The sequence below is a fragment of the Staurois parvus genome, unplaced genomic scaffold (assembly GCF_062004578.1).
Source record: "Staurois parvus isolate SC_StPar_1 unplaced genomic scaffold, SC_StPar_1.0 ptg000473l, whole genome shotgun sequence".
Taxonomy (NCBI): Eukaryota; Metazoa; Chordata; class Amphibia; order Anura; family Ranidae; genus Staurois; species Staurois parvus.
Window position 1 is genome coordinate 169,999 of NW_028318269.1, and position 27,684 is coordinate 197,682.

General features: G+C 40.3%; 1 protein-coding gene across 1 annotated transcript in view; it reads left to right on the forward strand.

Moving 5' to 3' along the window:
• Nucleotides 1-27,684, forward strand: part of LOC149452421 (tumor necrosis factor receptor superfamily member 5-like) — a 109,077-nt gene that overhangs the window by 57,793 nt on the left and 23,600 nt on the right. The window contains exons 5-7 of the mRNA XM_089689402.1: nt 11,438-11,584; nt 17,027-17,120; nt 25,540-25,598. Of these exons, the coding sequence (XP_089545528.1) occupies nt 11,438-11,584; nt 17,027-17,120; nt 25,540-25,598 (300 nt within the window). The remainder of the gene's footprint in view (nt 1-11,437; nt 11,585-17,026; nt 17,121-25,539; nt 25,599-27,684) is intronic.

Here is a 27,684-nt window from a genome sequence, read left to right on the forward strand (position 1 = left end):
TTAAAGGTGCTCAACAATAATTAGAACATTTTTCTTTAAAATCTTTTACAATGTATTAATGTCGGTAAAATTACATTTAATGTGAGAATGGTTACAACAGACTTAACAATCACAGCACACTTGACTGCAGTGTACAGATGATTCTTCCTGACATGTTTCGTCCAGCCTGGGCTTCTTCAGGGTAGAATATAGCTATCTGCAATACAGTCCTTTGGGACTATAATACCAATATCATTCTTTAAGATGGAAATAAAATTGTGTTGGATCAAAGACAAGCGTCCATGTGATTGCAGAAGGTACGCAATGGACCGAATTAAAATAGTGGGGAGATCAAGAGCAAACAGCAAATAGCCACAGCTGGGAATCAGAGGTCTCCCTTGTTAGTAAGGATTCCACACAAACAATGAATCCATGATCATATGATGATTGAGCACAGCCTCCATGTTCAACCATAGCCCATGTAGCTAATTATTGTTGTGCACCTTTAAAATCCCACACGCTACCCTATTTTGTATGTATTTATATAAGGATGTGGTGCAATATGGTGATTATCAACCACTCGTCATATTTCCAAATTTCTAAACAATCATGTTATCTTTACCAAAACCACTGCACAGATCAGCCTGGATCCTCCTCTTTTTGGGTCCCCTGCTGGCACTCCTGGCCCCTCCCTCCTATTGGGTGCCCCCACAGCAAGCAGCCTGCAATGGCAATTGCTGCTGCTTCTGCCTCAGCCAATCAGGAGTGAGAGTCCCCAAAGAATCAAAGCTCTCGTGGACATCACTGGATCGGGATGGTGATCAGGTAAGTGTTAGGGGGTTGGGGGGCTAGGGGAGCTGCTACACATGGAAGCTTTTTTTACCTTCATGCATAGAATGTATGAAGGTAAAAAAAACCTTTAGAACCACTTTAATTGAACAAGCTGAAGTTAGACACTGGCTACCATGCACAGCTGCACCAGATTTTGCACTCTACAGTTTTAGTAAATCAATCCCACTGTGTGCATTGATAGAAACACAGCCCTGCAGCCAAGGATGGCAAGGCACTCCTCTGATCCTCCTTCCTTCTCAACATACCCTATCCAAACTAACAGTTAGACCCAAGACCACACTGTCCACTGTTAACTATTTCCTGTGATGACAGGAAGTTTAGGGAAGCAGCACCGAGAGAGCAGGAGCAGGGCGATGTTTGTGGGCAGTTTTTGGATACTTTAAGTATTAGTGATTTTGTTCCAAAAGTTTTAAATGCATTCAAAAAATTAAAAATAAGAGAAAGGATGTAATAATTACAAAACAAGAAGAAGGCCTAAAAACAATGGCTATCCTTTGTACATGCACTGACATTTATTAAAAGGTTAAAATGAGTGTGAATGGGCCCTCATAGATCCTCAGTGCACAAAAACGTATTGCACCTTATTTGGACAATGCAACTCATAACAGTACATTTCTGCTTTTAGAACCACTTTAAGATTGGGTTCACACTGTGCATTTCAGCTTATGTGGTACAGTCTATGAATAGACTTATAAAGGTTCCCTTTCCACTATTGTGCATTCATGTGAACCAGCCATGAAGGAAATCATATCATTGTTACATGCATGAGCTTTGCTACTTGAAAGTGGCTGTGTGAGTATGACCTTGGACACAAATGCACTGTTTAATTAATAATAAAACAATGATTTCTATGAAGGAAATGTATTATTAGAAGCACATTTTTCATCTTTGAAAACGCACGCACGCTCAGGTTGACTGGTGTCTTTTATCAACCTTACCAACTATATATCTATATAATGTTTCTGTATACTGCAAAAGACTGTTTCTCATCACTACAAAACTCTCATTTAGATATATTCCCTAACAGAGGCGCCCCTAGGGTTGGTGTCACCCGGTGCGGTAACACGTGGTGTCACCCCTCCAGAGGGGAAGGTGCTGGAGTAGTGGTAAAATGAACCCGTAACCCCATATAGGTTGAACCTACTGATCTTGCAACCCATAGTGATCTGTGGGATCAGCTTTAGCGGTTTGCAGCCTGTAAGGGGTTAACTGTGGCAGCTCTGTGCTAAAGTCGGAGATCGGCGATCGGCTTCTTCAGCCTGAAACCGGCACATGTGCAGTTGCTTCAGGGGATACATATCTTCACGGGATACTCGTTTTACCGATACACCGGGGGCAGCTGTTACTGTCCCAGGAATCCGGGATCACCCCAATATCTGGCCAGGACCTTCACAGAGCCCAGAAGCTCTGCTGGCATCCTGCACCACTTGTGATGGTGTCAACCATCATGGGCCGCACCCTCCTAGGGATGCCACTGTTCCCTAATAGCCACAAAAGATATAAATCCATCTTGTGAGCACCAAATGCCTTTGCAAGCCCAAATATTACCTTGAAAAAGTAGCAGTGATATCATCACTGTGCTGTACTTATCCTGTGAAGAGTGCAGAGCTATGAGAGGGGCTCAACAGTCCCACCCACACTACAGGCTGCCTGCAGAGAACTACAGAAGGAGGCGGAGACAAGACCAGTCACACTACACAAGGAGAGGGAGCAGCAGTGACTGGTCTTTATTGCAGGAAGTTCCCACACAGAGGTAAGGTTTCAACCTGAATTACTGCACAGATCTGGAAGAAATACACAAACTATGCCGAGATACAAGTAGGAATACACATGACTTTTATATTTAGGCAATATTTGCTTGTTTTGGAATTCAGCTTTAAACAATTATAAGTCAACGTTCGGTGACCCCAAGAAAAGGCACTTCTCCAAACTCCATTAATCTTCCTCCATCTTGGCATGCAGATAAGAGGGAGAACAACACCAACAGCTACCTCCAGTATCAGTGGATAGCTGATACTGAGACTGGCTGACTCATTTCTGGGGCCCCACAACCTTTCATTAGAACCTAGCTGGTGTCTTGTATGTGCCGCTTTAAATATTGTTCCATGTGTGGCTATATTCCATAAAAAAAAACAATTCTGCTACTGGGTAATGTGTATAGCTGCTATGGTGACCTGCACTGTAGCAATCATGCACACAGAGATGGATGGGAACCTCCATTTTGGCAAAGGATCATCCATCTTGTAGAAGTATCTCTCTCTCCCTCTTTCCTCATTCCCCTCCCTCTCTGTTGAGTGACATGTGGTCGGTGTGTGTTTGCAGAGATCACAGGTAACAAACTCAGTGGGAGGGCGTCCTGGCTATAAAACCTCACTAGCTCGGTGCCCCTTTGTCTAAGAAACTCTTGCTTGGAAAGGGATCATAAAAGCATAAACCGAGTCCCTCACGGAGTTCAAAGACATTCCAGATAAGTCATAAACTAGACACCACATTCAACATCCATTTTCCCCTATGATTCCATATCTTGGATTATGGAAGACTTACATAAACATGGAGCACATATTCGGACGGCTGACGTTAATACAAATTCCCTGGTATATTACACCCCCTATCTGACATATACCAGAGAGCAGAAAATGATATCTCCTAAACCATTCAAACAAATATTTCATATTTCATATCTAACTGTTCAGCAGGTGATTCTGCATAATAATCTACTCGTGGATAGGATGTTGTATGTATCCAGGGTAAATTATGAACCATAATATAAGCTATGAGAGTTTTTGGTCAGAGCTTGGGTCTCCACCTACCAACTCCCTCCCCAAATGAGGCGATTGGTTTACTGCTCCAGGGAGACACCCTGTGGGATTACTAGAAAAGCTAAGCTAGGCTGAGTTGAGCCGTGTGTGAGAGTTGAAGAATCTCCTGTTTAACATCGAAACTGACAGTGGGAGATAAATCCTTTGCTCTGAAACCTGATCTGCTTAACCCAGGACATGTTGCAAGTACTTAAACCCTCTAACTTCTCTCTGTTATCTCTTTGCTGTGCTATTGTTCTCTGTATATTTATAAATATATATTGGCTACATCTTTTTCTGTAAATATTTTTATTGCATCCTTTTGACCTTTTGGTAATAAATCTTACTTTCTGAAAGTGTTGAACTGTTTCTAACGCCTTTAATGCAAACTAAGAATTCCTGCCTCTAAAGAGCGCTACTGTGAGTGTGTTTAACCCTCTGTATAACCTGCCTGCGGTGACAGTGGTATACAGACGATTGTTCAAGCATCCTGGTGTTATTGCTGATATTGTCGAGATTCCTCTTTCTCTGTACAAAAAGGAGGTGGTGGCAGTGTGAAGGGTTAATTGCATAATTAACCTGACCCAGTAACAATCGCTCTCAGGCTGCTGGTACATCGATTGTAGTCCAGTAGCTGGAAAATCTTTGTGCACGGTGCAGCTGGGCATGGCATTATTATGCCCGTGACAGCGTGGTTTTAGATTGGCTAGTCCTTCGGTCACGAGTTTGGTGAGAAGGGCTGGGGTCTGACGCCACGATCGTCACATGCACAACCATAGCACCGCAGACCAAAAGAAACCACAGTTTATAGTTGACCTGGTGGCATGTAAATTTGCCCCGTTGTGAACCAATATAAAACTGGAACAGCTGGCACCAATGCTGTATTACCATCCCTCTCTGCAATCTATGCATTGATTTAGAGTAGAACATGTGTTGGTAAAATGGTTGATAAAATAAATATTTCAGGACTCAAAACCATTGGGGTGGTTCTTCTGTTTTTCCTCTACTTTATGGTTATCCATAGTAGTGTCAGACATTTTACCCTTATCACAGCATGAAGGTCAAACCAATTAGCCCTTTCCTCTTGAATTCCACAGGGTAGCTGGAACACAGCATTACGAAGCAAGTTGGCCATAATTCCCCGGATGTGTTATTTCTATCCCAAGTTAATTTTTATCGCCAGAACGTTTCTGTATACTATTTATTTTCCTAACTGTATTTAGCAACCATTGCTAATCTTTTTGATGCCACTTCACATTACTGTGCTCTTCTGACCCCATTCACCCTGCTGACCTGCTTGCCAGAGCAGCTCACAAAAGCTTCAGTGATGAAGCAGCAAAGGCATGAAAACCTGAAACTGTAGATCCAAACTCATATAAGGAATACAAAATATTAGCAACATGAAGTCATATTTTAAGTGTTTAAAATAAATTGTGTAAGCTGATAGGAAGTATCTGAGTTTTTAACTTTTTGAGGCAGTAAGGTGTATTTTCCCGTAAAACTGTACAAAAGGCTTCTATAATGGTAAACGTGGTCCAGCTGCCAGTGGTGACATTGCTTCAGGAAACTCTTCTAATTTAAGGCACCTCTATGCCACATTTTTTGTATTCTTGGCAGATCCATGTGGCATTAATGGGGAACTATAATAGTTTATGGTCAATTATTTTTTACATCTTTCGAAAGGTTTATGACTTTTTAAACTAATATTTTTTTTACCTTTTTTTCTTCTATGAATATAAGATTTTGATTTTGCAGATAAACATTTACTGCTGGGTGCACTGGAGACCCTTATGGTAAACAGAGTTATGGGTTTTTTAAAGAGAGCTCAGTGCTTCTGGCTGTTAGACTCTGGCGATATGGGACATGGAGAACCACCGCCCCCCCTGAAAAATGCCTCCCAAGGCAAATGCCTTGTTTGCCTTGCAGAAAGTACCCCCCCTGCTGAGAGAAAAAAACTAAGTGTTATAAGCAAAGTGTTAGTGTATCATTAGGGTTAGCTCTAGGGCTCAGGTTAGATTTAGGGTTAAGGTTAGAGTAATGCTGGACTTAAACCTGTAGAATTTTGTTCAAACTTTGAAAGTATAAAAATTGCTCATCCAATCATTTGATGGTGCCTTCAATGATTTGACTAATTTCAAATTACTTTTTGTTCGAGTACCATACCAATGTCTCAATGAACCTGGGTAAACTTTGACAAGAGAAAGAGCATAAAACTAGGTATGATTTTACTCGGTCGGGAGCAAATTCAACTACTTGAAATTTGTTCTTTCCCATTAGATTCAACAAAAATTTGCCATCCTTTCCTTCAATTTTTCGCTTGGTCAGCTTGAAAGTGATTGTTGGATGGTCCCATTTAACACATAGGTGATCAAACAATTGTTCTGAAACAATATTTTTTTCATGACATTCCACAGGTTTAAGGCCAGGTTTAATTTTAGAGTGAGCTCTAATTTTAGGATAAGTGTTATAGTTTGACCTTTTTTAAACAAGAACAGGTTAATATTATAATGTAAAGGAGCTTCTTTGACCCTCAAGAGACATTGAGAGCTTGTAAAACATTTACTAAAACCTTTAAAACCATTAAAAGCCACCTAAATGATGCTTTCAACATTAAAAGAGACCTAAGTTTACCAAAATTTTGGCAAGATGAAAACTCCCAATTTGGTGCAGTGTATGGAAACCATGGCTTCATTGAGGACTTGGAGACTGACAAAAAGTATAACCAAACTGGTTATGGTGATATGGTCTTAAATGAACCAACATGCCCTACACTGAACCAGTGTGAAACATTTTTTGGAACAATAGGTATTGACAAGGAGTTTATTCTAGTATAGTAGACAGATCCCTGCAAATCATTCATTTAGACCTTTGGCCCAGCTGTGGATCAAGACCTCAATGGTTAAGAGCACAGATACATTTATGTAGGAGGGTGTTGTAGTACAGCCCCTTCTGCCTCACTGAGCAATGATACTGCTCAGCACAGCAAATGAGGTGGCGATCCGCAGATCCACACACTTCCCGGGTAGATGCTTACCTCTTCTGCTTTGGGGAAGGACCCTCCTGTCCAGCCTATATTTGTTATAGCTCATCCTTGCGTCCTCCTCCACCAGCACAACATCGCATCAGGAAGGCTACTATGTAAGACTTGAGCAGGGGTTTCTAACTGCGGCCCTCCAGCTGTTGCATAGCTACGAATCCAATGAGGCATTGCAAGGCTGACGGTTATAAGCATGACTTCCAAGGCAGAGGCATGATGGGACTTGTAGTTCCTAACATCTGGAGGGATGCAGTTTGACACCTGTGCCTGAGCCACCCTCAAGTATACTGCTGAATATAAATTGGCCTGCCCTGCTACATAGAAATTTGAGTGCTTTACTATCCATAATTTAGGAAAACAACCACATTGAGGTACTATTTACTATTCATTGCATAAAAAAGAAAGCTTCTAGAAAACACTGTCTCGCCTAGTCCCTTTAGGTTACCAGTCCACCACACAGTTGCCCTACCCACGTGCCGCCCAATATAGAGCCATTTATTCCAAACTGCTTGCAATACTTTCAGACTTATTGGTTATTATCAGTACAATGCATATAAACCTACAATGCAATTAGTAGCTGAACGTGATTTGCTCTCAGCATTTTGCAGTGCTTGCACAGCGAGCCTCAAATGTAAGAGAAAGAAGCAGCACAAGGAGTCAGTTAGTTGATATGATGACAAGGAGAATGCTGATAAGAGGTGTAAGCAGATTAAAAGAGGTGAGCTCATTACTTTGCCTCTTCTCCTTTCACTGTCCAGTCAAGGCCTGGAGGCGGGTCCATGACAGTCTAGGTTTAGAGGAAGTAGCTTGAATGATTCTAGTCAAGAAACTGAGGGCTTCTAGTGGGGGAAACAAAGTAAAGCAGGGGACAGCTTTGAGTTGAAGGCTAAAATTGCAGCTAGAGCTGTTTTTTATTTAATTTTTTTTTTGCATAGAATATGTCAATAATGGCATCAATGTGTTTTTTTTATTATATGTGTTACATGTGCAGATTTTGCTTGTTGCTTCATAGTTTTGCAAAACAGTTGTTGCAGCCAGATATGGCAAACTGAAAGCAACAGACACTCTGTGTGGCTATGTGAGGTTTTGTTGAACAGGGAGGCTGATAGATTACAGTGAAATACACCTCAGTGAAAGAAAAGAAATGTACAAAATAGTGTATGAAATATGAAACAGAAAGCATGCAAAAAAGTGAAAGCCACATCAAATGTTGCTTGCAGTCAAACGTTATAATTCAGAATGTGTACAATCTATGAAAGCACTACACATTGCTGCTCATATAATACGTTTTATTGTAAGCCTCGGTAAAACATGACAGCTCAGATCCTCTGGGCAGTCATGTTTTACAGAGATTTACAATAAAACGTATTATCCATGAGCAGCAGTGTATGTGTGGTGCTTTCATGCTTTATGAATTCTTTTGACTGTTGACAGAATGTGTCCTGCACGCTGAGGCTGCTGCTGGTGCATTAAAGTTGTTCCAAAAACTGCAGCAGCTTGTTTTTTTCTTTGCCAAAATGAATACTGCATAAAAATGTATATACATTTTATAGTCTAAAGTTTGGGACACTTGTCTATCATACTTTCTTGGACACCCTGTTCCAAAACCAGCAACATTATTATGGAGTTGCCTCCTCCTTCTCTGCTTCTATAACAGCCTCCTCTTTTTGGGGAGGTTTTCTACAAGATATTGGAGTGCGTCTATAGGTATTTGTGCCTATTTAGCCAAAAGAATATTTGTGAGATCAAGTGGACTCGTTGGAGTAGATCTAGTCCACAGTCGGCATTCCAGTTCATCCCAAATGTGTGCATTAGGGTTGAGGTCAGGGCTCTGTGCAAGCCACTTGAGTTCCTCCATACCAAACTTATCAAACTTGCCTTTATATGTCTGGTATAGTGCAACACATGCAAAGCAGATCAGAGTTTAACTAATATGCTTTGTCCTGCACATCAATCTTGCCTTTACCAAGTTCTAAGCAGCACCAGGAATGCAAGTGTGAATGAAGTCTTAAAGCAGAATTAAATCTTAAAATTGCTTATAGGATTTTTATGAATGAAGAGGTCCTATTGGTCTTTCTGTTGTAAACCCTTCTCAATGCCTCTCAGTGTTTGTGAACACTGAGCCGCACATGCACACATTTATAGCATGGCTCAATGCGGTGATGATGTGACTGCTGTGTGCCTGCACGGGAGTGACATAATTGTGGCCCAGCCAACTAGGCAGCTGAAGATTCAGAACCTGGAAGGAAGACTGGGGGAAGATGGCAGCACCCATGACCAATGGGAGCACTAACAGTGCAGCACTGTAGGGGATCGCTTGCCATGTAAGTCTGTCAGAATATGCTAAGCAAATTATGGGTAAAAAAAGACATACATAATTCAAAAACATAGACTATATTGCCAAAAGTATTGGGACGCATGCCTTTACAAGCACATGAACTTTGATGGCATCCCAGTCTTAGTCCGTAGGGTTCAATATTGAGTTGGCCCACCCTTTTCAGCTATAACAGCTTCAACTTTTCTGGGAAGGCTGCCCACAAGGTTTAGGAGTGTGGCTATGAGAATGTTTGATCATTCTTTCAGAAGAGCATTTGTGAGGTCAGGCACCGATGTCGGACGAGAAGGCTTGGTTCACAGTCTCCGCTCTAATTCATCCCAAAGGTGTTCTCTCGGGTTGAGGTCAGGACTCTGTGCAGGCCAGTCAAGTGTCTTTATGGACCATGCTTTGTGCACTGGTGTGCAGTCATATTGGAACAGGAAAAGGCCATCCCAAAACTGCCCCCACAAAATTGGGAGCATGAAATTGTCCAAAATGTCTTGTATGCTGACGCCTTAAGAATTCCCTTTACTGGAACTAAGGGACCAAGCCCAACCCTTGAAAAACAACCCCACACCATAATCTCCCTCTACCAAACTTTACACTTGGCACAATGCAGTCAGGCAAGTACCGGTCTCCTGGAAATCGCCGAACCCAGACACGTTCATTACATTGCCAGACAGAGAAATGTGATTTGTCACTCCAGAGAATATGTCTCCACTGCTGTAGAGTCCAGTGGCAGCATGCTTTACGCCACTGCATCCGACGCCTTGCATTACACTTGGTGAAGTAAGGATTGGATGCAGCTGCTCGGCTATGGAAACCCATTCCATGAAGCTGTCTATGCACTGTTGCTGTGCTAATCTGAAAGCCACACAAAGTTTGGAGGTCTTTAGCTATTGACTCTGTGGACAGTTGGCGACTTCTGCACACTGTGCACTGTGCACGCGCTGACCCCGCTCTCTCATTTTACGTGGCCTACCACTTCATGGCTGAGTTGCTGTTGTTCCCAGTTACTTCCACTTTGTTTTAATACGACTAAGAGTTGACCGTGGAATATGTAGTAGCAAAGAAATTTCACGGATGAACTTATTGTACAGGTGGCAACCTATCATGGTACCACGCTTGAATTCACCGAGCTCCTGAGAGCAACCCATTCTTTCACAAATGTTTGTAGAAACAGTATGCATGCCTAGGTGCTTGATTTTATACACTTGTGGCCATGGAGGTGATTGGGACACCAGAATCCAATTATTTGGAGGGGTGTCCCAATACTTTTGCCAATATAGTGTACATTAACTAAACATATTTATATTTTTCATTTGTGGTGAGGGCTTGCTCCTCACAGTTCCAAGGGGGTTGGAGACATGAAATAATGCTTGTCAGCTTCCATCCAAGAGCTGCTGCCACTCAAGCTTTAAAGGGCTTCCCCAATCTTCACAGCCCTCCCAATATGTTCCCCTTTTCAAATGATTCAATGTCAAGTGGTATAGAACCCCTCTAACTTTCAGCTCCATTTCATTGTCTGCTCGACAACTTGCTCCCTCCTATAGACAGCGATGGTAATGAGAAAAAGCTGCCCAGAGCTCCACATGCAAGAAGCTGCTGAGACATCTCCCAGCTTGAGTGGTGGCAGACCCTTCCCATTACCACTGCTTCTTAAAGAAAGTTGTCCTGCTTTCGTTTGTACACAGTGCTGGGGTGCACTCCACATGCAAGAAAATTCTGATGCCCCCCTGAGTGTCATCAGCTTTGTGTGCAGATGAGAGCAAGATGACTCTACCCTTCTATCAGTCATGGTAAGAACTGCTGCCAATCAGGCAGGGAGGGAGCATGCCAGCAGCAAACTCACTACAGGAGATACAGGCACGCCGTGTGTTGGCACAGTGTCCTGTAACTCCTAGCAGTGGTCCAAGGACACAAACTGTCCATTCCAAAACAGATCTGCTTACATGTGTGCCACAATCATTTGAAACAGGAACCAAATAGAACTGCCAGGATCACCAGGTATTTAACAGCTACATATCAAATTCAAATATCACAGGCTATATTCACTAAAAAGTATGTGAATAACGCCAATGCACATTTTGAATCTGAATTTTTGGCGCAATGTATATATGTAAACATGAACACAGGTTTTCGTGTAAACATAATAAAAATTGTAATTTTTTTTGTGTACTGTTTTGTGCCATGCTTTATTAAAAAAAAAGATGATTTCCCTTTTAAATGCAGTTGTAGCTATTTTATTACCACTTTGAGATCCTTGACCCCGTATATAACCTATATCATTATTTATCCTTAACATTATGCTTGGACCCATTTTCTTTTTGACTTCTTACATTTATTTTGTGCAAAGGCTCTGTTTTCCATATATAAACAAAACATGGCAGGTTTTGTAGCTGTGTGTGATTTGTTACCTGATATATTTTAATTGATACTTTTCTCTTACACTAGATCTAGGATTTCGGAAGATAAGCGAGGGCACCAGGGAGAAAAATGTAGACTGTGTTTGTCAAGATGGCAAGCACTGCTCCAGCCAACAATGCGAGACCTGTATGTCGAATAAGCGCTGCAGCCCAGGACACGGAGTCACACAGAAAGGTGAGAGAGTGCTGATTATTGTGGCAGAAATTTCCTGGCCACACGATAAGTTTCAAAAGAAACTTTGAAAAAGATGCAAACTGCAATTGCTGCCGTCTTCTTCTCAAAAGGCTTGTTGTGTGGCTCTCATTTTAAAAGAAAAGGATAATGTTTCTTTTTTTTTTTATTTATATACAATCTTTTAACAAAAAAAAAAATTTTTTAAATATCATGCACAAAATATTTTAGGGTTTTCTAAAGAAAAAGAGCAGCAGAAGTTGTTTTGCTTTCAGGCTCTCTCTCTCTCTCTCTCTCTGGTTGAAACTTTGCAGGGCTTCCTTTGAGGAGAGCAAGTAAGGAAGGGAAAGGAAGGCAAGAGGGTTTCAGTTCTTTGTTTTAAATCTTAGTTTGAAATATATTCTTTACAGCTTTTCTTTACAGAGCAGCCAGGAGCAGAGAAATAAATGTGAAGAGGAGTGAAAAGCTCCGTCTGCATGTGACCTATTCCTAGTACTTGGTGATTGGCCCAGCAGGAAAAGTTCTGTGCCCTATGTAAGATTTGACTAGGACAACGTTGAGCTTCCAATGGGCTCTCTTTCCCAGTCCTGATACTCAAACAGAATTGGTGGAAGCCAATATATGCAGTATCATGATAACGCTGACCTCTCAGACAATAAGATGCTTTGCACACCTTTAGATCAAAAGAATTGTTAGTGTCAGCATATATCACATCACAACCTGACATTTTCTGACGTGTTAAAAATTTATTTTTACGGCATAGCATAAATTAAATAAAGACAAACTTGCTTGAATTGATTATCCAAAGTCACTTGATAGCCATTGTTCTGTATATCTGTTGTTGCATGTATGGGGTTACTCGGTTCATATATGGCATCCCCCAGTCTATGTGTTTCATGGTGTATTCAGTTTCATTAGGACAAACCTTGCCTACTCACCACAATATCCATTTATAAAGGGCCACCATGGGAATACAAGATGGCATGGATATTTATTTATTACAGGTACATATATAGCACCATCAATTTATGCAGCACTTTACATATACAGTATATTGTACATTCACATCAGTCCCTAACCCTCAAGGGGTGTACAATCTAAGGTCCCTAACCTACATTCATAATACACATACTAGGGCCAATTTAGACAGGATCCAATTAACCAACCAGCAAGTATATGGAGTGTGGGATGAAACTGGAATACCCAGAGGAAACCCACGCAGGTACAGGGAGAACATGCAAACTCCAGGCAGGTGGTGTCGTGGTTTGGATTAGAACCAACGACCCTAGTACTGCCAGGCAGAAGTGCTAACCATGTAGCCACTGTGATATTACAATATCTAACAGAGTAGATACAATTAAAAAAAAAAAAAAAATTATATATATATATATATATATATGATTTATATAGCGTCAAACGTTTGCGCAGCGCTTTACAAAATGAAGGTAGACATTACAGTTACAATACAATTTGGTACAAGAGGAAACAGAGGGCCCTGCTCATTAGAGCTTACAATCTAATATATATATATATATACACAGTAGTGTAGCAACATAATAAATGTATACAGCATCTATTTAGAATATATAATACAGACCTTATTATTGTTGTTTAAAAGATAAGTTCACCTTTCATAACATGTTACACGTTACACCCATATTCATGATCAGACCCCCCCCCTCGCTAGCTCTCAAAAAAAAAAAAAAGAAAACACTCCACCCGTCCGCCACATCATTCATTCACAATCCCCACTGTGGAGCGCCATGGTAGTTCATTCATTCTTCCTATCAGTATATCCTCTTGCTTGTACATCCCATACGGACAAGCAGATATACTGACAGATCTGCAGGAGACCTGCATGGCATCAGTGATCTGCTGATCACTGGTGCAATGCTTTACAGGTTCCTACAGACAAAAATAATAAATGCACATTTTTTTACCAACAAAAAAAATGTGCATTTATTATTTTTTACTAAAAGGTGAACTTATCCTTTAAGTTAAAAAAAAGGGTTTTACAATAAATTCTCCCCCACTGTTGGAGTGGAATGGATGTTGTTGTGACAAGGAATCATTTGTCCTGATGAAGCAGGGTATTCCGTGAAATGTGTGAGCGGGGGGAAGCCGTATATGAACTCAGTAACACCATATATGCAACAACAGATATACAGAACAATGATGGCTATCCACGGACCTTGGATATGCTATTCACACAAATTTTTTTTCTGTTGCAATGATTTTTTTTCTAGTTAAATAAAGAGAATATAGAGTTTGATGTGAATCTATAATTTGTTGCACTCCAGTAATGTAACAAGAGAATAATGTACATTCATATGCCAGGAGATAACAAATGAGCATTAGGTTAGTTCAGTGTTTCTCAACTCCAGTCCTCATGGACCCCCAACAGGTCATGTTTTCAGGATTTCCCTCAGATGAAACAGCTGTGGTAATTACTAAGGCAGTGAAACTGATAAAATCACCTGTGCAAAATAATGGAAATCCTGAAAACATGACCTGTTGGAGGTCCATGAGGACTGGAGTTGAGAAACACTGGGTTAGTTCAAGCTTCTGCAATAACTAATTTATACTAAGTCTTAGACAATTTAGCTTTTTATTTATTTAAATAAATCTTTATTCATACAAATTTCATAGGACATCAGCATAACATAACATTGATACCATAAAAATGGAAAGGACAGCCAGGTGCATCAAATATCGCACATGCCAAAGTCTTCACCAAAGCAGAACTCCATCCAAAAGAGGAAGTTCCACTTAAAGGCCTCCTCCCCTACCACTGTTTGTGAAATGGAGCCTTAGGGGAGTGGGATTTGGGTACCGGTTTTGACAGGTACCTGCTCCCACTTCTGCTCTGATGAAAAGCAGAAGTTCTCCAGCCCGTGCCCCCCCCGCAGTCATCTTGGACACGTGACAGGTCCCAGAGGACTGCGGGACCATTCACAATGAGCAGTGCACCTGCCTGTGAAGCCGCAGACTGTGCTGTGCCCATAGTTAAGATGCTGGTGCCGGGACAGGAATTTTTTCACAGGAGGATGGAGCTCTTTAAATGTCCCTCGTAACACCTAGAGGACGGTGGCAAAGATAACCAATACACATTAGGAAATGAAATTGCCGGTGGGTACAGTCTACCAAGGCCAACAGAATACAATTAAGCTTAATATTAATATTTATTTTTTTTTGCACTTGAGAATTCATCAAAATATATGTGTGATGTATGCTGACAGTAAAATTCCTTTGATCTTAAGGTGTGTGCAAAGAATATTTGTGGAACATGGAATCCATACCACGAAGAACTGAGAGCAAAGGAAGACCCTACCTAGTAATAATATTGTGTTCCTAATAACATAGTACAGCAAAGGTGTTTGATTAAATATGTCAAACTGAAATACATGCTTTAGTTATTACACTTGCAATGTGCTAATTAATGGAATATCAATCAAAATAATTGTTCTGTTTAATAAAATTACAGAAGCAATTCGCTGTCTGAATTAAGGCTGCTGTCAGTAGCGAAGCACCCAGGTTACTGATATTAGGATCTATGGCATAGCCAATATAAGACAGGAAAATATCTTAAGTTTACGGTAATTTAGTTTGCTATTTTTAAATATGATGTCCTTGTATTAGGAGACACATCCAAGGTCACAATAATAGGTTCCATCTGTGAAGGTTTTTTTATTGCAACATGAGAATATGCAGAAATAATACTTAGTAGTCAAGGATAGTGAAAATGACTATTTAGCCTATAGGGCCCAGATATAAAGCAATGGTATTTCCATAATACTGCTTCTTTGAAAGAAAGAATGGCACAGCGATATACTTCAAAAATGTGCTTAGAGATAATCTTGCTGAACCCCCCCCCCCCCCCCCCATTTATTTTAAATATAGTTGAAAAAAGTACTGGGAGTTAGGCTGGCCATACACAATACAATTTTATGTCCAATATCTGCCCAATTTCCTTTAGATTTACCTTCAACTGCGTAGTGCAAGAGCCCACCTAATTGGATACAACTGAAAGTGTTTTTTCAGTTTGACCTCCTATTATATGTTTTTTGGTAAATCTTAACCTCCCTGGCGGTATTCCCGAGTGTAGCTCGGGGTAAAATTTCAGTACCAAGAGCGGTAACCCCGAGCTACACTCGGGCTTACCATGCGGCGTTGCTCAGGGAGTCCCTGCAGCGCTTACCTTGTCCTTCGCTCCCGCGATGTGTCCCCTGCAGCATCCCCGGCCATCTCCTCTGGCCGATGCCGGCATCTGGCTTCCGTGTTTCGGTCCCTGTGACGTCGGTACATACGGGCGCCGGAACCGGCGGGAAATTTGAAATTTTTTAAAAATGTCATTTTTTTTTTTAAATTATTATATAGTAAAACATTGCTGTTTCAATGCATTTCACATATATTTTGTCCCTACTGCTTTGTCCTGTGCCCTGCCTGCATTTTGACTGTTCTTTCTGCCTGGAAACTTAGAAAAGTCCATGGCGTCCAAAAAGCATCCCTTTATGTCAAAAGCGGTTTTAGACCAACTAGAGAACAGCGATAGTAAATCAGAACCACTTGCAGAATTGAGTGATAATGATTCGTGGGGAAATTATCATCAGATACTGAAAACGATTTTGCGACTTTGCTCAGCGATGTGCGAATTTGCCTCTGTATTTCAAATTTCAGTGTTTTTGGTTTGATTATATTATTGAATTAAATTTATTACTATTATATTATTATTTTTTATGATTATTAATTAAATTATAATTTATGATTTCGTGTTTCAAGTTTTTATCATATCCGGAATGTTTACTAGACTCTTGTTCGGACAGATTTCAGTGAGTTATTCCTAAAAATTACAGCCTACAATAAAAAACTACATATTTCCATGCAAAAAAATGGTACTGCTTTCAGCACCAAAAATCGGAAATAATCATACCGCCAGGGAGGTTAAGCAAAAATCTCAAGAACATTGTGTAGTGTATGGCCAGCCTAAGACAGCCTCATCAAATGACCATGTCAATATGTTTCCCTTCTATCACAAATTGTTTTCTGCCGTGTTATGTATTTTCTGTTTGTGCGGTGTGTCCTGCATTATATGCATAGGAAAGTGCCTACAGTTCATGCAGGATGCTGTACGGAATTATTGGATGGTGCCACCATACCATCACCAGCACATCTTGGTATGGTGCCTTTAGAAATGGATCCTGTAAGGTCCAGAATTATTGGCTTGTGATGCCTGCTGCTTTAAAATAATAGAACAGGACTCACTATTCCGAGGTGTGCTTGTGAATATTCTTATTTTCTGCATTTTATGAATGATTTTCAGGTATAGTTTGGAATAGTTACTGCAGTGGCCAGCGGTTAGCAACATCTGATTTACATTTTAAATGGCACCTACATGTGTCGTACAGTCATTCTCTGTTTTTAACAAAGTCTTTTTGCTTATTTCAGCTGACAGATATTCAGACACTGAGTGTGTACCATGTCTAGATGGAACCTTTTCTAATGTTACATCGGACACAGAGCCATGTAAGGACTGGCAAAGGTAAGACATATGTAGATACTGGGCAGAAAGGATTTAGGACCCATTCACATCTTAGAACTGTGTTATGGTGTCTTAATGAATGGACTGCTAAAGCACCATAATGCAGGCAAAGACAAACATGTACTGCTTATTCCAAAGCACACATGCCATGCAATGTGGTGCACTATGGGCTGGAATGCTGCCCACAACTATAGTAGAGTGTTGGGATACCATTCAAAATGTAATTAACCATGCATTACCACAATGTATTGTAAGGGCCTCTTAAAGCTAATTTGATCTTAATAATAAAAGTCTTTATCATTAGGAGGAACAGTGCACTTATTAGCGTAGAGACCTATTTTGTTTGCTTGTGTGTGTACAAATGTTGGAAGCATCAATTGGGCAAAAATGAAGCACATTTTCATTGTTAGTTTAGTGGAGCTACTGATGCAGCAATGACTGTGCACACGTGAGAGCATTCTGCAGACAAAACTGTGTCTACATCCTCCAAGAACAAGTACATTTTAAAGACTTTATAAAAGGAAAAATGAAATAGGAACAAGACTGATAATCAATGTTAATTATAGGTTGCATAACTGCTGTACATGTGAGGGCTTCTGGTAACCCCAGAATCCACGAATGGCTATTATAAGAAGATTGCTTTTCGTTTTTCTCCAGGTTATGTAACTCATGGATTGATTTCTGGAGTCCAGAGGCTTTAACGATACTTGGGAGGAATTAGTCTTGTCTCCAGGTCTTACTGGAGATCAGCAGTCTATGCGTGCAAGTGCACACAGCCTTTATAATCAAGGGGCTGTCTGCAGGTCAGGGCTCTACCCAGGAGATGTGAGGTTCCCTGACCAGAGGTCATGGCATGGGCCAATGCAGCAGGGAGCTGCAAGAGAGCCAAAAGAGGTTTAGAGTTGCACACGAGCACAGTGGTGCTGAGAGATGGACTGAAGGACCAGACGAAAGGCCTAACCTTGTGGTTTGAGCACTGGCTATCCGAGATGAAGCCTGGAGACTTGATGTCATTTTACTTCATTTGAAGTGATAGTGGAAAACCCTGCAAGGGCACTTTTACTTTCTTCTGAAACAAAAGTGGGCCATCAAGCCCTAAAACATGTTTCCTGGCTGGTTTTGAATGCAATATAAAGCACAAAACTTGAGTGAAACCCCATAATATCACAATAAATTAGTGGAACGTGAAGCATTCCAGAATCATCTTCCCATGTATCTGCTACCAGGTTATTGAATTCTTGATAAACCAACAAATCAAAGTAGAAGTGATCAGCAGCCATTGAAAGAGGAAGGGCATAGCTGGCTGCTGATCAAAGCCAGGGTTTACAACATGTAATTGCTTTGATTGGTTCCTGGCTGGTTCTGAATGCGATAAAAATCACTAAACGTGAGTAAAACCCCATAATATCACAATATATTAGTGGAACGTGAAGTATTCCAGAATCATCTTCCCATGTATCTGCTACCAGGTTGTTGAATTCTTGATGAACTAAAGAATCAAAGTAGAAGTAAAAGTAATCAGCAGCCATTGAAAGAGGAAGGGAATGGCTGGCTGCTGATCAAAGCCAATGTTTACAACATGTAATTGCTTTGATTGGTTCCTGGCTGGTTTTGAAAGCGATAGAAAACACTAAACTTGAGTGAAACCCCATAATATCACAATATATTAGTGGAATGTGAAGTTTTCCAGAATCTTCTTCCCATGTATCTACTACCAGGTTATTAAATTCTTGATGAACCAAAGTATCAAAGTAGAAGTAGAAGTGATCATCACAGTGAAAGAGGAAGGGAGTGGCTAGCTGTTGATCAAAGCCAGATCAAAGAGTAATTGCTCTGATTGGTTCATAGCAATCACAAGGCATAGAGCAACTCTGTTTGGCTCTTTTGATTTTGCCTGTGATCTGCGCTGTCTAATGACAGTGTGATCATGGGCATCGTGAGTGCATCTGGTGCGCGTATTTGCAAAACAAATGAGTCCAGGTGTGCCGACAGCCAAAGTCACCTGGCTGCAGACAAGAGAGTGGACTAATTGCTGCATGTAATAAGATTGTGAGCTGCTGCTGTGGGGATTTGCTCTCTGCTGCTAAAAAAACTAAGCGCCTTAGGAACTGACCATACAGCCATCTAGTAGCCTTAATTCTGTCTGCAGGTTTGACTGGGACTATTCTCATGTGCGCCAGCGATACAACTGGGCTCCAACGCTAGCCAGCTGAAGAGTTAGGATAAAAGACTGTCACTTTATAGCTACTTTACAGAGACTGTCACCTATTGCTTATGCGAAGAGGTAACTCTCAGGGGACATTTTACCACATCCTAGCCATTCTACTAGAGAGAACTCTAGACTAGTTATAGCATTACTGTTCAAATTGCATTTAATGCTTATATGCATTGTTTATTGGTGACTTTTCTGATTCACAAATTGATCCCAGTCTAGTAGTATGCAACTCTACTTTACGTTACCTTGGCATAGTGATTATATTGACTAGCGGACTGTGTCTAAACTTCTGTGTGTTCATTTATTCTCAAACCACCAATAATTCTATCAAATAGCAATATATTGAGTTCATTTACCACTAAACGGTCTTGAGTCTATTTTCTGGTGCTAATTCACAGCCAAGTTGAAGGTATCCACACTTGTGTTCCTAAAAGTGCTTGCAGTATCTTTCACTCAACAAGGGGCTGAGGCTGTTCTTGGAGCTGAGGAGCAAAACAGAGAACCCAAATTACCAAGTGGCTCCTTTGGGGGTAGCACTACAGATATTTTTAATAATATATAGATAGAGAAATATTCAGCAACTCCTAATGACATTCTGATATCACATTGTTAAATGGAAGGCAGTATAATAAATATAAATTATAAATAGTAGTTTCCATTTCATTTATTAATAAAATGTTGTAGCTACAGGCAGCAATAACTTTGAAGAACTCAATCAAGATAGCTCTTTAATTGCAAAGTGTTGAGTAAATAGGCTATTTGATATAAATGTGTGTGTGTGTTTTTTTTAATGAAGAAAACCTGTTTCGGCTACATAAATTAAATCTGTTAATTTCCTTCAAAGGAATTCCAGATGAACAAAAATGCATAAATTGCACCAAACAGTAATGCTGCTTGCTTTAGGCCTACTGGTTAATAAAACATCAGTCGATTAAAGTTATTCCCGTCACAAATTAGGATGGAGGCAGAATGTATGTATGTGTTTTCATGGCTGTAAAGCATATATCAGTTTGATTGGCTTTTATGTCTGTTAGCCTTATTTAGTGTGGTATATGTCTGCTGTGCTGATCACGTTCTAGTGCAGCAATGCTGGTTAAGTGCAGTTGTTTTTATATATATGTTTTTGGAATGGTCTTGGTGAACAACTGAAAATAGTTACTGCTTAGCATGTTGATCAGTGGACAGGATGCTCCTTACATTCTCTATCATTGGGAAGAATGCTGCTTACATAGGTGAAGAATGGGAAGAATTCTCCTTACAGGTGGTCAGTAGGAAGACTACCTCTTACAGTGTTGGTCAGTGAGGAGAATGCTCCTTACATTGGTCATCAGTGGGAAGAATGCTCCTTACATTGGTGGTCAATGGGAAAACTTCTCCTTACAGTGGTAGTCAATGGTAAGGATGCTCATTACAATGGTGGTCAGTGGAAAGACTTCTCCTTACAGTGGTGGTCGATGGGAAGGGTGCTCCTTACATTGGTGGTCAGTGGGAAGACTTCTCCTTACAATGGAAAGAAAGCACCCTTTAGGCTCCCCTTTTAAATGGGCAGCACTGCTGACTCACAATCCATGTCCATGGTGGATCCCTTTGTCAGCAGCAGCTGGCTTGCAGTTAGCAGGCAATCAGAAGGCAATATGTCACCTCCCTACACACCTGTTTGAAGAGATTTCACACTGAAATCCCTCTTCACTGCACTACAACTGCGGAAGTTAGATACAGTTTCACTGCAGTTGTAGCACTGGCCCTGCTTTTTTGGTTGCGACACAGACTTGCGGCTGTGACAATGTATATGGGGCCGCCCGGCAGCCATTTTCAAGGTTTTGTCAGGAGGCTGAGATGTTAGTCACCTCAACTGCCTGTTTTTTCTACATCAGAAATGCCTGTGTGAAAGGGGAGAAGGAGGGGCTGGCTGATTGGCTCACTGACCCAACAGTCATCACACCAAGCGCTGTATACAAGTACTTAAAGACACATACAGTAGCCCAAAAAATGCAATAATAAAACTAAAAGTGAATTATGATCTGGAAACGATAAATATAAATAGCATAGATTTAATATTGTAAAATATCATACTCAAGACCCATCACAGGAGGTAAATTTTGATGAGAAAAACCTGATGAAAAAATATATATAATATAAAAATACATATTACCAAAAAACTTTCAATGAATACCAATACTCCAAACAATGTTAACATTTTGAGAATGTATTAAATATATTAAAATAAATTAAAGATCATTACTGGAAAGAACAAGCATCCCTCCAGTATGTACAATATCCTAGTGGGGTAGTGGATTGTAGGAACAATTATATTTCTATTTATAATAAAAATTTATTAACAACAAATACAAATTTGTAAATGAAAACAAAAGCAACAAAATAATCAAAGATCCCACCAAACATATCCAAGGATCAAACCATAGTAGAAAAGAGCAGAAAAAAAAGAAAAAAAAAAAAAAAAAAAAAACACGATAGAAGCACCCACCTCATTTGAAAAAAAACATGCACAGTTATGTGGGGGCTGGTATCTCATTAGTCCAAGTGTATAGCGCCTTTGTTTTTTTTGTGGATTTATTACAGATAACTAAACATCACTGGTGTCATTGGTAACTTATATAGGAGCCAGAAGTTTCTCATTGCTCAGGGAACACCAAGATACAAAAAAGACAAGACCTATGAGTTAGGAGAACCTCATGGGACTTTGAAGGCAGATAGATATAAAGCATACAACATGTTAAAACACCAATTGTCAATCTTTATTTATAATAATAGCCACATGGCCAGTAAAAGTTGATAACACTACAGCAACAAAATGTGATACACCAACTTGATTGACCAACATATACCCATATGGATTACAGATACACCAATGTAGAAACATGTCTTGATTGGCAGTGGTGTATTCTTCCCATAACTTCCAACATGTTTCAGAATGAAGTTCCTTCCTCGGGGGAACAAATTGGTATAGTGGTTCTATAATACAATAATGTCACATCAATATTATATATAACCATGATCAAAATATGTGTTACAAATTTATAAACAAATATATAGCATGGCAGGTCAATGTATGCAAATTCAATATATGAAAAAACTTACGATCATTGCATGTGTTAGTGAAGCCCGTTTAAATGCAGACAGTCCAAGAATGAAAAACACTGAAACCACCATCCGCCAGGGGTCATCAAATAGATGGTATCCACACATCCAAAATCCGCAGGGCCTCTACAAGGATCCCAGAAAATCACTACCCATAGGTATGGCCAGTCTATGTTAAATGCAAAAAACAGCTATAGTTGTTGACCCAATGGCAGGTATAGGTAAAGTATAAAGACTAAGATAAATGGTAATTATAGATAAAAGGGCATTAATGCTGTGGTACAACAAGTCTAAGGTGACACTATGCCAATTGCAGAACGTCGGGGGTTATTTATCTCCTCACCTGTGAATGTGGCTCTTTTTTTACGCGGGGAAGACCAAACTAGAGTTTTAAAGATGCATGTATCGACATCTAGCCACTATACGCAAAAAAGACCCCAATTTTCCACTAAGGCGTCATGCTGCTTTGGTTCATGGCACATCTACCCCCACCATACGGTTTTTGGCATTGGACAGGATCCACTTCAGGTCTAGAGGGGGGATTTTAACTAATACCTCCTCCAACATGAGCTGTGGTGAATGTAAACTCTCAACACCACTGAACCTCGTGGCCTCAATGAGGCCTTTCATTTTAAACCGTTCTTAGAAGGTTTCAGATCAGGGGGATGTGAACTGAATATGTAACAATCCCAACAGGATATCTGTTGATGGTATCTGTAGTCTGTAGTCACACTGGGGTTTATTTACTAAAGCTGGAGAGTCCAAAATCAGACTCCCTTCTGCATAGAAACCAATCAGCTTCTAACCTCAGCTTGTTCAATGAAGCTTTGGCAATGAAACCTGGAAGCTGATTGGTTTCTATGCAGAAGGGAGTCTGATTTTGGACTCTCCAGCTTTAGTAAATAAACCCCACTATGTCTAGTTGGTTTCTTCATGTGCCAACCATGAGGGAAATCTGTGTATATCTTTGCGAATGTCTACACATTTTTATATGTTATTTGAAAGATCAGTCTTTAATTTGATGTATTATTTCAAACTGGTATGTCCCACTTCCTTTTTATGTATGCACATGCCTCATATGTTTTTGTTTTATTTTATCTTGTATGTGTTTAGTTTCATACACCCATGGATGTTTTATGATGAAATTTTTACCCTCTTTCCGCGGTCCGCTACCCAGCAAAAGTCCCTCCTGTCTGTATCTCAGCTGGTGAGGACCACTTTTTTGTCAGCTGCTATGGCGGAGGGGCCTCCGCTGTGAACTCAGAGGGTATGCTCTCCCTGTCACTACGTGCCGGTCTTCGGCACAGCAGCCCTCATGGTGACGCGTGGGGTCAACGCGCACCTACAAGGCATGGCGACGCCGCACGCCACCGTGTCTGGGGATTCCATAATGCATGCCGTACCGCACCACACCTGTGCGATGGGCGTGCATTCCCTGGTTTAGGGACCACATTGGCCATTTTGGAGGACTGTCCTTTTTCCTTTTCTCTATATAAACCTACCATTCAGTCAGGTGATTGTTGATTCCCCTGCTAGGCATGCTGTAATGGTGATTACTATACCCATATGGACTAGGTAAGACTTTTTTTTACTCAACTGCTGTGGCTTATATAGTGATATAATGATACCCTCTTCTGACATCTATCCGACACACCGTTTATAAACTAATTTGCTGATGTCAGTCCTATGCTATACATCTTAGACTTGTTGTACCGCAGCATTAATGCCTTTGTATCTATAATCACCATTGATCTTAGTCTTTATACTTTATCTATACCTGCCATTGGGCCAACAACTATAGCTGTTTTTTGCATTTAACATAGATTGGCCATACTTTTTCTGGTATCCTTGTAGCAGCCCTGCAGATTTTGGAGGTGTGGATTTCATCAATTTGATGACCCCTGGCGGATGGTGGTTTCAGAGTTTTTACTTCTTGGACTGTCTGCATTTAAACGGGCTTCAATGACACATGCAATGATTGTACGTTTTTTCATATATAGAGGCATTTGAATACATTGACCTGCCGTGTTATATATTTGTTTATAAATTTTTTAACACATATTTTGACAATGGTTATATATTATATTGATGTGACATTATTATAGCACCACTATACCAATTTGTTCCCCTGAGGAAGGAACTTTGCTCCAAAACATGTTGGGAGTTATAGGAAGAATACACCACTGCCATTAAAGACATGTATCTGCATTGGTCTATCTGTAATCCATATGGGTATATGTTGGTCAATCAAGTTGGTGTATCACATTTTGTTGCTGTAGTTTTATCAACTATTACTGGCCATGTGGCTATTATTATAAATAAAGATTGACAATTGGTGTTTTAACATGTTGTATGCTTTATACCTCTCTGCCTTCAAAGTCCCATGGGGTTCTCCTAACTCAAAGATCTTGTCTTTTTTGTATCACTAATAGCAATGTTGGCAGTTACTTATTTAGCATTGTCAGGTACACTCATCTTTCAAGGAACCCCAAGAAAACTCTGGAGAAACCCCGGTTGAGAAAAACCTTGAATAGAAAGTGGCAAAGCTAACTCCAGCAAACATGTAAAAAAAGCACATAAAATGGTATATATGTGGAAACCTGCGACAGGGTTTTCATTTTTATTCATTCAGTCCTGAGAGTTACACAGCCCTGTCACAAAGAACAGCCAAGCAGATGACATCACTTTACAAATTTCTGTTAGTTATACTCTGTTGGAGGGATACAGTGGCATCTGCTGTATACCTCCAGCCTGCTTATTGGACTGTGAAGGAGCAGCAGCTAACTGATGAGATCATCCATCTGCTCATTCTATTCCCTCCTCCTATCAGCTTTTTTTCTTTCAGCACATTTGCATGAAGCACACCTGGTTGGCTCCTATTACAGCACCTCCCTCTCATAGTCTGAATGCTGCTATACAGGGGATTTCAATAGGCTGATGCCAAGTCAAATATTTAAAAGAATTTAAAGAACAGTTAGGTGCGTCTGAAAATTCCTCTCTATTGGTGCACCAAATCTAAATATGGCTAACATGCAGCATTTTTCACATACATGTATTCTCTGGCTATTGTGCAGAACATATAACTTGTTATGTCTTTTTTTCTAGCTGTACTAATTCACAACAACAAATTCGTCCTGGAACCAACAAAAGTGATGCTGTCTGTGGTAAGTTAATATTTATCTTTACATAAAAAATGGCATTATTCAAACTATGGAGGGAAACCATTGCAATTTTTACATTTATGTATTATGTATATATATATATATTATACAGTTGTGTTCAAAATAATAGCAGTCAGACATCACTAACCTGATCAATCCCTGTTTTTGGTAGAAATGATATTTCTACATGGCAAATAATTTACTAGCAGGTGTAGTAGAGTAATAGAAATCCAACAGACCCAACAGTCATGACATGCATGCTGCTGATTCTGTGTAATTGAATCACTAATTGAAAGGGGCATGTTCAAAATAATAGCAGTGTGGAGTTCTATTAGTGAGGTCATTCATTCTTTGAAAAACAGGTGGCAATTATTGCTCTTATTTAAGGAAGGAAGGCAGCAAATGTTGTACATGCTGGTTACACTGCATTTCTCTCTGAAATTCTGAGGAAAATGGGTCGTACCAGACATTGTTCAGAAGAACACTGTACTTTTATTAAAAAGTTAATTGGAGAGGGGAAAACATATAAAAAAATGATAGGCTGCTCATCTAAAATGAACGCAAACGCTTTAAAATGGCAACCAAAACCTGAAAGACGTGGAAGAAAGCAAAAAACTACCATTCGAATGGATAGAAGAATAGCCAAAATGGCAAGGACTCGGCCAACAATCAGCTCCAGGAAGATGAAAGAAGGTATAAAAAGTTACCTGTGTGTACTGTTACAATTAGAAGACGCCTATGTGAAGCCAAGTTATTTGCAAGAAGCCCCCGCAAAGTCCCACTGTTGAAAAAAAAGACGCGCTGAAGAGGTTGCAATTTGCCAAAGAGCACATTGACTGGCCTAAAGAGAAATGGCGCAACATTTTGTGGACTGATGAAAGTAAGATTGTTCTTTTTGGGTCTAGTGGCCGGAGACAGTTTGTCAGACGACCCCCAAACACTGAATTCAAGCCACAGTACACTGTGAAGACAGTGAAGCATGGTTGCGCAAGCATCATGATATGGGGATGTTTCTCATACTACGGTGTTGGGCCTATTTATCGCATACCAGGGATCATGGATCAGTTTGAATACATCAGAATACTTGAAGAGGTCATGCTGCCTTATGCTGAAGAGGAAATGCCCTTGAAATGGGTGTTCCAACAAGACAACGACCCCAAACACACCAGTAAACGTGCAACATCTTGGTTCCAGACCAACAAAATTGACGTTATGGAGTGGCCAGCCCAATCCCCGGATCTTAATCCAATAGAAAACTTGTGGGGTGACATCAAAAATGCAGTTTCTGAGGCAAAACCAAGAAATAGAGAAGAACTGTGGAATGTAGTCCAATCATCCTGGGCTGGAATACCTGATCACAGGGGCCAGAAGTTGGTTGACTCCATGCAACACAGATGTACAGCAGTTCTCAGAAACAGTGCTTATACAACGAAATATTCATTAAGTGATTCAAAGGAAAGCAAAATCTTCAAACATTTTTCAGTTTATATAGTGAATGTTTGAGTTTGTAAAGAAGAATACAAACACTGCTATTTTTTTGAACAGTCTAATATTCACTTTTCTTCAATTTAGAGAAAAAACACAAATTTGATATATTTTTCTTCATGTTTTGATTTGGAATAGAATGTGTAGTGTTCCCAATGCATTTGTGTGTATGGAAATAAAAGCTATTAGAAGGAATTTGAGCTTTATTCACTTTTTTCAACACACTGCTATTATTTTGAACACAACTGTATATATATATTGTAACAGGGTTAGCTCGGCAGCGGGTGTGTGGGACCCCCTGGATGGGTGCACAACACAAAAAGACAGGCACAGCACAACAACAGTGGAGGTGAAAACAAACAGGTGCAATTTATTTACAATATTTACAAAAACCGGTAAACCAAAAAGAAACATCAAAATAAATCCTGGCCAACTTGGCTACTTACTGCAACAACCGCTTTCCCTAGCTACCCACTAGGTACAGCCTGCTGCTATACCTAGTTGCTAGTACTTGAAGGCCGGCCACACAGGCTTTGGTCTCTCTGCACACAGATAACAGGTCAGCTCCCCAGACAGTTCAGGCACAGATCTGGTTCCAGGGTGG